A 13726-nucleotide genomic window follows, 5' to 3' on the forward strand; every position below is an offset into this window, starting at 1 on the left:
GACAGCACTCACCCCATCCGCACCTCCTCCCACAAAACCCCAGGACCCATTAAGCAAAAAGCCAGCACAGCCACACACCTCCTGCTGACCACCATTCTTTCTCTCCCCTCCTTCTCTCACTTCCCTCCCTCTCTCCTTCTTTGATAGGAGGTTTCATCATGTGGCCCATCCTAGCTTCTAACTTAAAATTCTCCTGCCTCAGCTTCCTCCAGTATTGAAATAATATTTTGGACACGGACACACACACAGAGTCATCTCTTAGCACCCGTGAAGGATTTGTCCCTGGGAGTCCCAAAGATGGCTAAATACAAAGTCTCTAGCCTACTATGTGCAAATATCCTCACATGCCTTCACCAGCCCGTCTTTACAAGACTCTGAATATGAGATGCTATGTAAATGTCACACAAACAGTTCTTGTATGGTTCAGGGAGAAGTAGCCAGGACAGTGCCTGCATGGGTTCAGTTCAGACAGAACTGTTCGTTTCCTGAGTACTTTGTATCTGCGTTTCCAGAATGCACAGCTATGGAAGGCTGATGGCTCAATGAAATTATCACTAAAATTAATTCCACGTGGTCGTACTCTTCTTTGACAACTATGAAATGTAAAGTTGCATACAGACTGGTGTTCTCGCTCTGTCTTTTTCTGTCTCTGTCTGTCTCTTTCTCTTTCTCTCTCTCTCTGTCTGTCTCTGTCTCTCTGTCTCTCTGTCTCTCTCTCTCTGTGTGTGTGTGTGTGTGTGTGTGTGTGTGTGTGTGTGTGTAAGTGGAATCTGAGTTTAATCAGGGCCTGAGTCTGGCATCCTTGTTCACGTAATGGCATTCAGCTGTGCACCCCAATCCCCAAGATGGCCCCCCTTACCTGCTGTAGAGCTGCTGGGAGCTGAAGGTATAAAGGACGTACAGGGTATTCCCTGCCAGGAAGGCCAGAATCCACAAGATGACCAGAACCGACCTCTTCTCCTGCAGAAAGAGTGAGGGTGCTGTGAGGCCAACAGTGCTGGTGGTGGAACATTCTAGAATGTCTGGGGTATGTGCAAACTTCACAGTCTTAAAGCAAGCAGGAGGTGAGGGAAGGTTCTGGTGTCGTTCCCTCCCACTGAGACTCAAGGACGAGCCACACCAAAGGTGACAGGGAGGAGGGCGCCTGTTTGGAGAGCCATCCACAAAGACCAGAGCTCCCATTCAGAGCACAGGCTCAGGAGTGATATGGGCTGGCATCTGACACACTCCCATTGGCTCCATCGCATCTGGGAGCTGCCCAGTCCTGAACACGCTTCTTGAATGGGTGTAGCCTGTCTTTGCTACTCTGTGGGTTCTTCTTTTTCCTATCCTTTATCCTCCACACCCCCACTTCCCCCCATCACTAGATAGGAGAGAAAGGATAGAGTGGGAGGGAGGGAGGGAAGGAGTGAGTGAGAGATCTGAACCTAATTTCTTCTTGTTCCTTCTTTGAGCATGACTACCAACGAACTACAACCAACCCCCCTGAACTATCAACAAGCACTGATCCTACCTATCAGGGCCACACCCTTTGAAAAGTTCCCAAAATTCCAATCACACAATCACAGAACTTATTTGCAGCTGACAAAATCATGCCTCTGCTAGAGCACGAGGCAAATCACAGTCAGCTGCTGCACAGCGGGCCCCACAGCCCACACCTGGGGTTAAAATGAAAACACACCTTATAATATTTTAGTATTTTAAAAGGAATCAAAATTCCAGAATTCCCACTCCACACAGGTCCACAGCAGCACCCACTTTATGGGGTGGAGTAGTGTGTACATAAGCCTGCTCTGCAGAGAGCAGTTTTGTAAAAGAGCTCAAATGTTTCCCAGCAGAGTGGACACCACATTCAACCCATTCTGAGCTCTATCTCATTTAATCACCTTGACGGGTCTGGATTGTAGAGGGCCTTGACTTAAGACCCGACGAACCTGTGCTGATGAATCCACTTTAAGTTGTAAATAATCAGTGATAATACTTGGATCACACCCACCCTGCTGGGCAGTCCTGGTTGGTAGTCCAGCACACAGAGCACATTGGTTGTCACCTGTCTGGGCTGGCTGGTAGTAGGCCTGGAACTCCAGCTTTCAGATCTTCCCAGTTTACCCTCCCGAGTCCTGGGACTAAAGGTACAGCCATTGCACCCTGCTATAGTCGGCGACAGATAGATTGTTTGTTGTTCAGCTACTGCCGTAAAGGTGAGACAGTAAAACTCAAGGGCTCAGAAGTCAGGGAGCAATCTGGAGAAAAAAACCTGTGGCCAACAGCTCCAAGGCACTTACTGTGGGTCTGAAGGGGCATTGAGTTATTGACAGTGCCAAGGCACCTACTGTGTGCCTGAAGATGAGTGTGGTTTTTTTTTTAATTGTGTTTATGTGTGAGAGAAAAAGATGTGCGTGTGTTTGTAACTGCAGGCGTGCACGCGACACAGTGTGCGTGTGGAAGTCAGAGGACAACGCTGGCTGGAGGTCCTCGTCCTCCTTCCACCTTGTTGGCTGCTGTGACCTTGGCCTAGACAGACCTTTGTCAGATCTCGAGTCTGCAAAGCTGCGACACAGGAAATCAATCGCTCTTGCAGCCGAAGGGAACTCACCTTCAAGGACACCTGCTCCCGGAGGGTGGAGTTGGCGTAGGCAAAGGTGCTGGCCATCCCGATGCACACAGCAATGCCTGTGGGGACAGCAGGTTGACATGGGGGACACTCTGGCTTCCACCCACTCAGCCTCCAGCCTAGCCCAGGACCCTGAGCAATGCTGGCAAAGAAATCCACCATGATTCTGGAGTTGGCAAGGGAAGAACTGAGGGAAGGAAGGCCAGCTTCCGGGGGTTAGGCCAGCAGAGATGTCAGCAAGGATGCTGAGCATCTCTCATCTGGAGAGAGCTTAGAGAGGCCAGAGAGAGCTGTGCAGCATGGCCAGACTAGAGTCCAAATTCCAGCTTTGTAACTTCTGCTGTGTGACTGCAGGCAAGCTGCTGCCCCTCTCTGAGCCCCAGTACCCTCATCTGTGTGATGGACAGACAGCTGACAGCAGCTACCCCACAGTGGGGCAAGGCACACAGGCTGTAACCTCCAGCAGTGACCCTGTCTACTCTGAAATGAACCTGGAGTTATTTGTAATACAGACCCAGATGACCATAGGGTGAAGCTATGCTAAGGGAGAAGATGGGAATGTCTGCTGTCAGGAAGAGGGCGGGGCAGAAGGGAGGAGAGGACTGAACTGGGTTCCACCACTCATTTAATCACCAATGTCCATGTAGCTGCGGCCCAGGTCTGCTCCTGTGGAATGACTTCCAATCCTGCTGTTGTTTCAGACAGGACTGAGATGTGGCTGGCGTTGCAATGTTGTGCTCTCAACTCTTCTAGATCGACTACATAGAAGTGTTTATCTTCGTTAGGAATACATAAGAATGGTAACTCTAGCCAGGCTGTAGTGGCGCATGTCTTTAATCCCAGCACTTGGGAGGCAGAGGCAGGCAGATTTGGGATTAAACAAAAGGAATGGTGAACTGGCTTAGCTGGTAAAGGGGCTTGCAGCCAAGCCTAACAACCTGAGTTCAATCCCCAGGACCCACAATGTACGGCAGAATAGACTCTTGAAAAATGTCCTCTGACCTCCATATAGATGCCATCATACATATGTTTGTGCACACATACACACATATACAAATGTATTAAGTATACAAATGTAAATTAAAAACAACCACATAGCACACCTGTGATCTCTGCACCCAGGAACCTGAGGCAGGACACCACGTTTGATGTCTGCCGAGGAAGACACTCTCTCAAACAAACTGATAAATAACAACAACAACAACAACACCACCCAATGATGACCCTCAAGGACAACTTAGCTGCAAGAGCCAGGCACAGTGGCACGAGCCCATCATTCTAGCACTGAGGAGGTGGAGGCAGGAGGATTGCTGCAAGTTCAAGGTGACACTCAGCTACAAACTCACACCAACAGCCAAGGCTACAAATGAGACCTTGTCTCAAAAAATAAAAAACAAAACAAAAAACCCTTAGACACAAGTTTGGCAGAATTTAGGGTGAGACTTAAGGACATGCTGGCTTCCACTCCTAGGGACAGAAGGGATGGGTGGTGACATAGGGGCTCCAGCTAGGAAGGGGGTGATAAACTTGGCTGGAGCTCTCCAGAGAGGGGAAAATAAGACACAAAAGATGGTCTCATCTTGAGATTCTCTTTTTTGTTGCTTTGGTTTTATTATTATTGTGTGTGAGTCCCTGACTGTGAGGCTACACTTGTCGCCGCAGTGCATGTAAGGAGGTCAGGACAACCCTCCACAGCTGTCTTCTTCCCCAGGACCACGGGTGCTTGCAAGGCTGGCACCATCACCCACTGAGCCACCTCTCTGGCCCTGGAGGTTGTATGAGAAGAAGTAACTGAGTCACAGTCTATAAACACTGCAGGGCAGAGCGGCAGAGCATAGCTCATAAGAGTACGCTAGGTACTTGGCTAAGGGCTACACGAGGCCCCGTCATGCCGAGTACCTGCTATGTGCCAGGCTCTGTCAGTGTGTGCATGTGTGTGAGATGGTACTCGTGGGGTGATCAGAGGACAGCCTGTAGGAGTGGGTTCTCTCGTGCTACAATGGGTCGGGAGAACTGGACTCCGGTCATCAGGTTTGGTGCCAAGGGCCTTTACCTGCTGAGCCATCTGGCCGGATCTGGTGGTCTGAATACGAGGCGGTAACGAACACTTCCTTTATGTGTTTTAAATGCATGACCTTTAAAGGCTTCCTCATTGGGACTCCACAAAGTACAGTCACCCCTCAGTGTTTGTGAGGGGTGTTCTGGGATCCCTGTAGACTCCCAAATCTGTGGCTGCTTCACTTTGAACAGGAAATGGCACGATATTTGCATAGACCCAACACCCCTCCCCTCTGCAATAGGTTAAATCACCTCTGAACACTCACAGTGACGGAACCTGGTCAGTGAGCTGCCGGGATTCTCCGTCTCTGCCTCCCCAACACTGGGATGCTAGTGTTTGCCCAGCTGTTTACATGGGTTTACTAGTGATGAACAGAAGTCCCCGTGTCTACGAGCAGGCACTTTACACCCTTGAGATACCCCATCTCTTCCTTAACTGTCTTGTTAGGGTAGTTGGCTGAATCACAGATGGAGAATTGGGAGATTGAGAGGAACAGCTGTTTGTATTTAACCCCTATTTGAAAGACAGTCAGAACCAAAGCAGAGAGCTAAATAAAATACCCAGTGTCATGCAGCTAGAAAGGGCCAGAGCTGTGCTCCCCAAAGCCTAACGCTCTATTCTTCCCTTCCTACCTACAGACAGACCAGCTAAAGAAGTTTCTATCTCAACCCCACTGGACAGAGGAGAAAACCGAAGGTCAGAGAGGTCAGGCCACTTGATCAAGGTCACACAGTTAGGCTGGAAATTTGAATCCAGGGCTGACCCAAAACTCCATGGTTCCTCTACAGGCTGGTCCTGGCTCTAGGCATGCGCAGTCCCTGGCACACGGTCTGGACCTAGCTCTAGGCATGTGCAGTTCTTCCCTGGCGCTGAGGGCCCATTGGGACTCACCCAGCTTGTGCTGGAAGCACAGTTTGGCCAGCAGGATGAGGATAAAGGGCAGTCCTTTCTGAAGCCAGCAGATCACAGCCTTCAGCTCAGACAGTGCGGGTGCTGGAGTTCCGGGCTGCTCGTCGACCCCTTCCTCTGAGTGTCCACGGTGGTCCCCACCCACGTGCTGCAGCAGGGAGCCACTGCGGTGGGCACCATGGTGGAAGTGGTGGTGGGCCTGGCGGTGGTGGTAGGTGCTTCCTTCAGCGCTGCGGCCACCAGCCTCATCCCTGGTGGCTGGCATGGGGATGAAGACATCCCCGCCACCCGCTGTGGAGCCCAGCACCAGGCCTGCTGGGAAGGGGCTGGCAGGCAGGCTACCTGCCAGGCCTGAGAAAAGCGCAGGAGGGGAGGCCGTCTCTGCCTTCAGACTCTCAAATACACCACCCTCATCCACGCTGGCCTCGGGGCTGAGCGCCTGGCTGCGACTTCTGCTGCGAGACAAGATGACAAACAAAGCTCACATCAGACCAGGCCCCAAACTCACACAGCAGATCGGTGTCTGTGCTGGGAGGGAGCAGACTTAACTCCACTATGATGTCTAGAGGGAAGGGGGGTCTGCACACTTAGAGGATATCAAGTTTATCCCCAGGATTGAATCCTGAAAGCTTTTTGGGAAGAGGGAGTGAACCAGGAAAACCCCACAATCAGATGCACCTCGAACATCCGGAACTGTGAGATAACCCTAACATCCAAACCTCAGAACGTGACCCTATTTAGGGGAGGGTCTTAAATAGTGGACCCCAGTCCCGAATGGCAGATGTCTCTGTGGGACAGACACACAGCAGATGGAGAAGAGAGACTCCAGGAAGTGGACCCCGCCCTTTGCTGCCTTGGGTATCATGAGAAATCAAATCTCTGTGTGGGAAGCCACCAGTGGCACCAGCTCCAATAGGCTTGTGATCCCAGAACCTGGGAGGCTGAGAGACGTCCAACTTCAAGACCAGGCTGGGCAACTCACCCTGTCTTGGGAAACTGGGAAGAAGGCTGGGTATTGTTGCTCGAGGTCCTGTATGCGGTCCTGTGTGTTTCTAAATGACTCATGAAATCCTCCTACCAGCCTACATCAGCTATACATAATATCCCCATTTCACAGATAAACCAACTGAGGCACACACAGACGCAAGCACTTGGTCACTGGTGAATTGCTGGTGAGGAATAAGAAAGGAGGGTTTGGTCCCAGGTGGACCAACTTTACAGCCTACATTTGTGTATTTTTGAGTCAGGGTCTCATCTATTCTCTAAGCTGACCTCAAACTGAACTCCCAGTTCCCCTGCCTCCACCATCCAAATGCTGGGATTCCAGGTGTGTGCCACCACATCAGGTTTATACAGTGCTGGGGATTGAACCCAGGGCTTTCTGAGTGCAAGGTGAACGTTCTCTGCACTGAGCCATAACCCAGCCCTGGGCTCTCACTCTCAGTCACTCCCCATAAAAGCTGCTTTGGCCTTGACCTTGTGCTACCCAGCCTCTACTTATTATATGGATATGATTAGTTGTTTAATTACTAGTTGATCATTAATTCATGTAATTATTAAATATAGGTAGAGTTAGTATTTCACTATCACACTAAAAGCTCTCTAAGGCCCCCAGTCTATATTTCTAGAAGACTCTGCTAAGCTCTAGAGACAGATACCAAGTGCATTCCCATTTTACAGATGAAAACTGAGGTTACAGATGAGCACCCCAAGCCCCAGTTTATCAGTGGACTTCTTACCTGTCAAGAGTTTCCTGCTTCAGCTGCCTTGGGCACTAGACTGTCCCCTAGCCCTCCCCCACCCTGTCTAGGTTCCCTGCATTTCTCCATCAGATGTCAGACGACACAGCTCCTCTTTGATGGGAAGACAGGGCTACCTCTAAAGCCTGCACCTGCCTGCAGGGGACTTGGTGGTCAATTTATTGCCCGCCTTTCCCTAGAGACTCACGGCGCTCAATCCTAGTTGTGTGCTGTGGTTACAGTGCGGAGCCCAGCAAAACTGCCAGTGGTCCAGACCCATCAAAGCCCGGGGAGGGGGCTCTACCGTGACAAATCTCCTGGAGATCTGAGTGACAGGGACAACCTTGATTGATCACTCCCTTTGTACCTCTCCAGAAAGCACAATGCATCCATCTCGCACAGGGCCTGCTCAACCAATGCTGTTTGGAGGAATGAGGGATTAGTCTGGCCAGTAATTAACACAGTACATCTTAGGGGCCAACTGCATGGATTAGTGGGTAGAAGTACTTGCTGCAAAGCCTGAGTTCAAATCCTGGGACCTACATGTTAAAAGGAGAGAACCATTTCTGGCAGGACGCCCAGCACACACAGATAGGTGGGATTGTTCAAAGCATTTGATTGAGGTTGGTATTTACAAAACTCACCTGATCATGGAGTCAATTGTTTTGTTTTTGTTTTTGTTTGTTTTTGTTTTTGTTTTTTTTCTGTGGAAAGCCTACTGCTGCTGTACAGGACACCGAGGGTAAAGGAACAGGTTGGTCTGGAGAAACCTCGGGGTTGTTTCCTTCACAAACTGGGCTTCATGGTAATGTCATCCCAACCCTGGCGTGGCCTCATTACTCTCCCCTCTGGGCCCCCTCCCTGGTGGCCTCCAAAGCCTGGGAATTGTGTGGTCCTTCTCCCTGGGGCTCCGGATAAAAATACTGATGATATTAGCGGCGGCAACAACAACAGACACCATGGCTATGTGTCTCAGAGGGACCGAGCTCGCTCCGCATCTCAAGAGCTTGGCTCATGAAGCCCACGTCCTGCCTGGTGTTCAGGCCTGCATGGATGACCCCACCGCCCCAGGCGACTCTGGAAAGCCTCCCGCAACCCCTGAGCTCACTTGAGTTCCTGAGGCTCCAGGGAACTTCGGGACAAATAGGGAAAGCTCAAACCACCAAGGGGTTTTTTTTAGTTGGTCTCCCTCCCCCTCAGCTTCTCCTGTATCCAGCTGGGACTGTAGCCTAAATGGGAAAGACCATTCCTTAGGGAGCTGGAGACTACGCACTTCCAACTTAACCACTTAAGAGCAGCCGAGCTCACAGCCCAGGGGAGTGAGAAGGCCAACTATGCATCTGAAAGAGCCCATGAGATGCATTCATGAGTATTGAGTATCGGTGTCTGCAGACAAGGCTGGCAAACTGAGTTTGATACCTGGTGAAAAGAGAGAACTCCCACAAGCTGGCCTACACACATGCCATGACACAGGCACCCCATTCACTGTAAGAACACACCCAAGGCAGCTGGCTTTATAGAGAAAAGGTTTATATAGATCACAGTTGTTAGCATTTTGGCATTTCGTCTACACTCTGCCCCACAGTTACCTGGCAACAGCCAGGTATGCCTGACTCTCAATAAAAGGGGCTGCTTGCCCCCTCCTCTCTCTCTTGCCTTCTTGCTCTCGCTCTGTCCTCTTGCCTCTTACTCCTTCTCTCCCCATTTCCCTCTCCCCCCCCCACTCCACCACGTGCTCATGGCTGGCCTCTCTCTCTCTCTCTCTCTCTCTCTCTCTCTCTGCCTTTCTGTCTCTTCTTAACTCCCCTCCCCATGCCCTGAATAAACTCTATTCTATACTCTACTGTCATGTAGTTGTGTGGCTGGTCCTTCAGGGGGAAGGGATGCCTTAGCTTGGGCCCACAGAGGCATCCCTTCCCCCCACACCTGACTGCACATCCACCAAACATATCCCTTCTCTCTTTATCTTTTTATAAGAGACAACAACAGTCTTGGAGGCTGAGAGAGCCAATGGCAAGGCCGGCTCAGTGGTCATTTTTGACTATCACCTAGTGCTGTGGCTGGCAGTGGAGGCTGTCATGTAAAAACTGGGTAGTTTTAGCAGTTGCCTGTGATACCAGTAGCTGGAGGCAAATACATGTATAATGTAAATAAATAAATGTAATTAAAATTACAAATAAATAATTAAACATTACAAATAATGTAATTTTACATTATAAATAATGTAATTAAAAACTATAAATAAATAATGTAATTTAAAGATTAAAGCACAAAGTTTGATAAGGAACAAATGGACCAGAGATCAAATTTCAGCCCTGCCACTTCCTGGCTGTGTGTCTTTGCTAACGGACCTGCCCTCTCAAACATCTTATCTTCAGGGGGCTCTTAGGGAGGTGTGGCTTGGCCCCTCAGTGCACGGTGGGCAGTGTTCTATCTGCCATTGTCTCTGTCCCCAGAGACATCTGTCCGGGTTCAGTTGAGAGCAAAGCTGCCCTCAGCTCAGAAGATGCCACCCGGCTTGTCAACCGAAGGACGGGTGCTGTGTGTGTGTCCTTGGGCTCTCGAATACACTGTTCCATCAGGGGCTCTAACTTCACCTGTATCACCTCTCTACGGCTGGAGAGTCTGAGACCTGGAGGTTGCTGCTTCCCATGAAAGGCACCACAGCTGGCGCATCTGTTCCCTATCCGTGTTCACGATAGATGCCTGAGATTGGATATTGGTGTACAACACAACACGGTCCTCTGGGACTGATGTGGCTGTTACCTTCCGGAAATCAGAACAGCTGCACACATTCCTCACAGAGAAAGAGCGAGCAGGGGGGAGGTCATCAGACCCTGCCCCCTCCCCTGCCTCATGCACCTCCACAGCTGCGTGCATGTTGCCCCAGGAAGACCTAGACAGTTTTCTCCAGGGAGGATCCCAGTGTGAGTCTCAGCCCTGCTGGGCTGGGCTTTTTTGGTGATGCCGCTGCCTTTGAAACACTCATTTTCCTGAAAGTGACCCCAGTAATCACATTGGTTCACACAGCAAGCAGACAGCCATCCAGGAACCAGCTCTCACCAGGCACCGATCTGCCAGCTCCCTGACTTTGAGCTTCGCAGCCTCCTTACTGGTCAGGGATGCTCCAGTAGGCAGGCCAGACCCTGTGGGGATTGCTGCAGCAGCTCATGGAGGGAGGCCAGGTGTCTCTATATATGAAAACCTGGCAGGAAGAATCTGAGTCACATAGACCTGTCTCACAAGTTTGACAATTGTCCTAAGACAACAGCACTTTATCCACGGAGGCTACCTGGTCCTCTCCATCATGTTTGAGAAGTAAATCACAGTCACCCACGCATGCAGCCGCCACCGACAACCACGCCACTAGGTGATGAGGTCAAATATGGCCACTGAGCCGGCCTTGCCTTTGGCTCTCTCTGCCTCCAAGACTGTGATCTTCACAGACCTTTTCTCTTTACAAAGCCGGCGGCCTTGGGTGCGTTCTTATAGGAAGGGGAAGCTGCCAAATACACTGCAAAGCAATTCTCTATTGGGTCTGTTTTATATCCCCAATAACTAATATTGAAAAGGCTAGGTTCCCCAGATGGGAGGAAATTGGGGGGGGGGGGCAGAGACTCTTACCTTTCAGGTGGAATGTTGTCCGTGTTGCTACTGTGGCGTCTCTGCATTTTCCTTAGCACCTGAAAGCGACACACACGTGTGAGCTACATCTCTGGACACACCCCTTCCTTGCCTGTTGTCATGGTGACTGTAAATAAGTACCCCATCTCACAGTGAGAATACAGAGAGTCACAGGTGGAGGTGGCTCCTACCCAAAAGGGAGAAAACAACAAATAGGGGCGCAGACACTGGTGTTTGCTGGGGTGCAGTGAGCAGCAGACACTGCCCCCCTTTAACTTGCTATGTGGCCTCAGAGAAGCCAGGGACCTCTCTGTGGCTTCCCCACTCCCCATCTGTTTCCTGGGGAGATAATGGAGCGGTGGGACCCAGGGTTCCATCACTTCATAAGTGAAGGTAGAAATCCCTTTGGAGACACGTCACCTGGTGCGCAGCAAGGAGCCACATGGACCTCAGAACTCCATGCTGACGAAATGTGCCGTGGACACTCAGGGTTCCTGATGGGATGTGGTCACTGGGTCCCAGAGAGAGCAGGCCTCCTCCTCCTCCTCTTCCTCCTCTTCTTCAGAGGGAAGCACAGGGAAGGAGACCCATCGGAAACAGCAGACCTTGGGTGGCACAAAGCACTTGTGTGAACAGGCCTTGGGATGACTTGTTACAGAATAAGCTGTCAGATGTGACTGGGTACTGTAATAGCCCAGTAGTTCTGGTAGCCTTGGAGCTATCCTCCCTGAGGTGCTGATGGTGGCTTATGGCCTTACTAGGTTTGTCCTATCAGCAAACTATGCATCCTGAGGGTTGGAGAGAGAGCTCTGTGGATAAAGTGCTTGCCACACATGCATGAGGACCTGACTTTGATCCCCAGCACCTCTGTAAGTAGCCAGGCATGGTATTGCACTGTGTAATCTCAGCACTGGGAAGGCAGAACCAGGATTCCCAGTACTCCCTGGCCAAGTCCTTCCAGCTGAGGAGCCCTAGGTCCCAGTGAGAGATTCTATCTCAAAAAATAAGGTGCCCAGTTCTGGCAGAATGACACCTGGGGGTGACCTCTGACCTCCTTAGACATTTGCAATGGCCCCCCACCCCGAGCATCCATACATACCTACATGTATACATATGCACATGCACGCTTATACACACATACACACGCACAGATGTGCACAAGCACACACTCGGGGGGGGGGCATAAAAATGATTTAGAATTTCTACTGGCTTGTAAGTGAAACCAGAATAAAAATCAGAGTCGTTGGAGGCTTCCAGGCTGTGCTGGGGGTTATCATTACCCTTTTACAACCTTGATTCTGTGACTTATCTCTGGCCATAAGAACTCCAGGTACCTCCGGACACTCTAAAGTTAAGAGTTCCTGCCTCTGGGCCTTTGTACCTGCTGTTCCTTCCCTGGCATGGTTTTCCAGTTGAGGGTTGCAGGCTACCTCCTTTGAGGCTAATGGCAGCTCCTTCCAGAGGCCTCCTTTTCTCTCGGGTTTCCTGTTGGGTCTTGGCTGCTTCCCTCACAGCACTTACCAGTCATTGACATGCGGGTTTGTTTACTATGACCCGTGAGAGGTCCTGTGTCTGGGCTGCCCCTCCTCCTTGGAGTTGCAGAGATGGAAGGCCAATGTCTCTGCAGAGATTAGATCACCTTGATTTTCCCCAGCGACAGATCAGCACACACCTCGTCTTACCTCCCGCACCAATAAAAAGCCAAGAAAGAAGGGGCAAGGCTTGGAGAGAGACTCCATATAGCTACTGCTCCTGCAGAAGATGTAAGTCCAGTTCCCAGCACCCACAAGGGTGGCTCACAACTACCTGTACCTCCAGCTCTAAGTGATCTGACTCCCTCTACTGACCTCGGAGGGCACCTGCACTCCCATGGGCAAACCCACTCTCACATGTAATTAAAAAATACATACATACATACATAAAATCTTTTAAGAAATAAAGAATATGCTTCCATGAACAGGCTCAGTTTCCCGGCATATTTTCCCTACAGAGAAAGATCCATCTCTTAGCCCAGGCCAACACAAATGGGTGCGGAATTAATTAATTCTGCACAGCCTTCTCGGCTGCAGCTAGCTAGGAAGCCACAGGCTAAGGTGCCTGTCTTTTCTGCAAGGTTACATTAGCTAGGAAAAGACTCCTTGGCATCATCTTCATATTCAGGCAAGCCCTCTATCACCTAGCTACACCCTCAACCCTGCCATTTTCATAAAGGAACTGTCATCCATCAGATAACATGTCTCAAGAATTTGCAATCTGGCTTGATACTCCGGGTGGCCCCACTACTCCTTATCCTCGGGGAAACTAAAACACGGTGTCCCCCAAGTTTCCACCTACAAGCTTTGAGAAAACGTCATAAATTAAATGCCCACAATTCTGTGGCAAGCGGGCGGTACAAGTATGCTCTTATCGACTACTGGAGCCCACAGGATGCTACAGAATGAATGAATGGACCATCTCCGTCCCACACACCCTGGTCCTCCCTAGGAGGCTGTACGGTCCCCTACAGGACGCTTGTGCGCGAGCGGCGTCCCCAGACCCGACGGCGAAGCGCCTCTGCCGCTAGGCTCGCGGGGTCACAGGGTAGAGGCGGCCGAGCATCGCCTTCGTTTACCTGCCAGACACTGCAGCAATCACGGCCTCTGCTAATCCAGCCCAGCCAATCCCTGGCGTGGCCAGGGCGCCACGTGACTTCCGGCTGGCTGTGCCACCGAGAACACGGACGGCGCTAGGACCCTCGCACAGGGAGGCTTGCCTCTGGTCCGAGAAGGCCCGCCCCTGCCG

General features: G+C 50.8%; 1 protein-coding gene across 4 annotated transcripts in view; it reads right to left on the bottom strand.

Moving 5' to 3' along the window:
- Positions 1-13701, bottom strand: part of Rnft2 (ring finger protein, transmembrane 2) — a 54168-nt gene extending 40467 nt beyond the window's left edge. The window contains exons 1-6 of one of the 4 annotated variants that reach the window (XM_021163275.1): positions 13557-13701; positions 11366-11550; positions 10946-11004; positions 5565-6034; positions 2597-2673; positions 860-960 (exon numbers count right to left, since the gene is read on the bottom strand). In XM_021163275.1, coding sequence (XP_021018934.1) covers positions 860-960; positions 2597-2673; positions 5565-6034; positions 10946-11004; positions 11366-11389 — 731 coding nt within the window. In that variant the 5' untranslated portion in view covers positions 11390-11550; positions 13557-13701. Of the gene's footprint in view, positions 1-859; positions 961-2596; positions 2674-5564; positions 6038-10945; positions 11005-11365; positions 11551-12326; positions 12429-13414; positions 13537-13556 lie in introns of those variants that run through there. The other 3 variants (XM_029476895.1, XM_029476896.1, XM_029476897.1) reach the window with 3 other exon arrangements.
- Between the last annotated feature and the right edge of the window lie 25 nt (positions 13702-13726).

The sequence above is a fragment of the Mus caroli genome, chromosome 5 (genome assembly GCF_900094665.2).
Source record: "Mus caroli chromosome 5, CAROLI_EIJ_v1.1, whole genome shotgun sequence".
Lineage (NCBI taxonomy): Eukaryota > Metazoa > Chordata > Mammalia > Rodentia > Muridae > Mus > Mus caroli.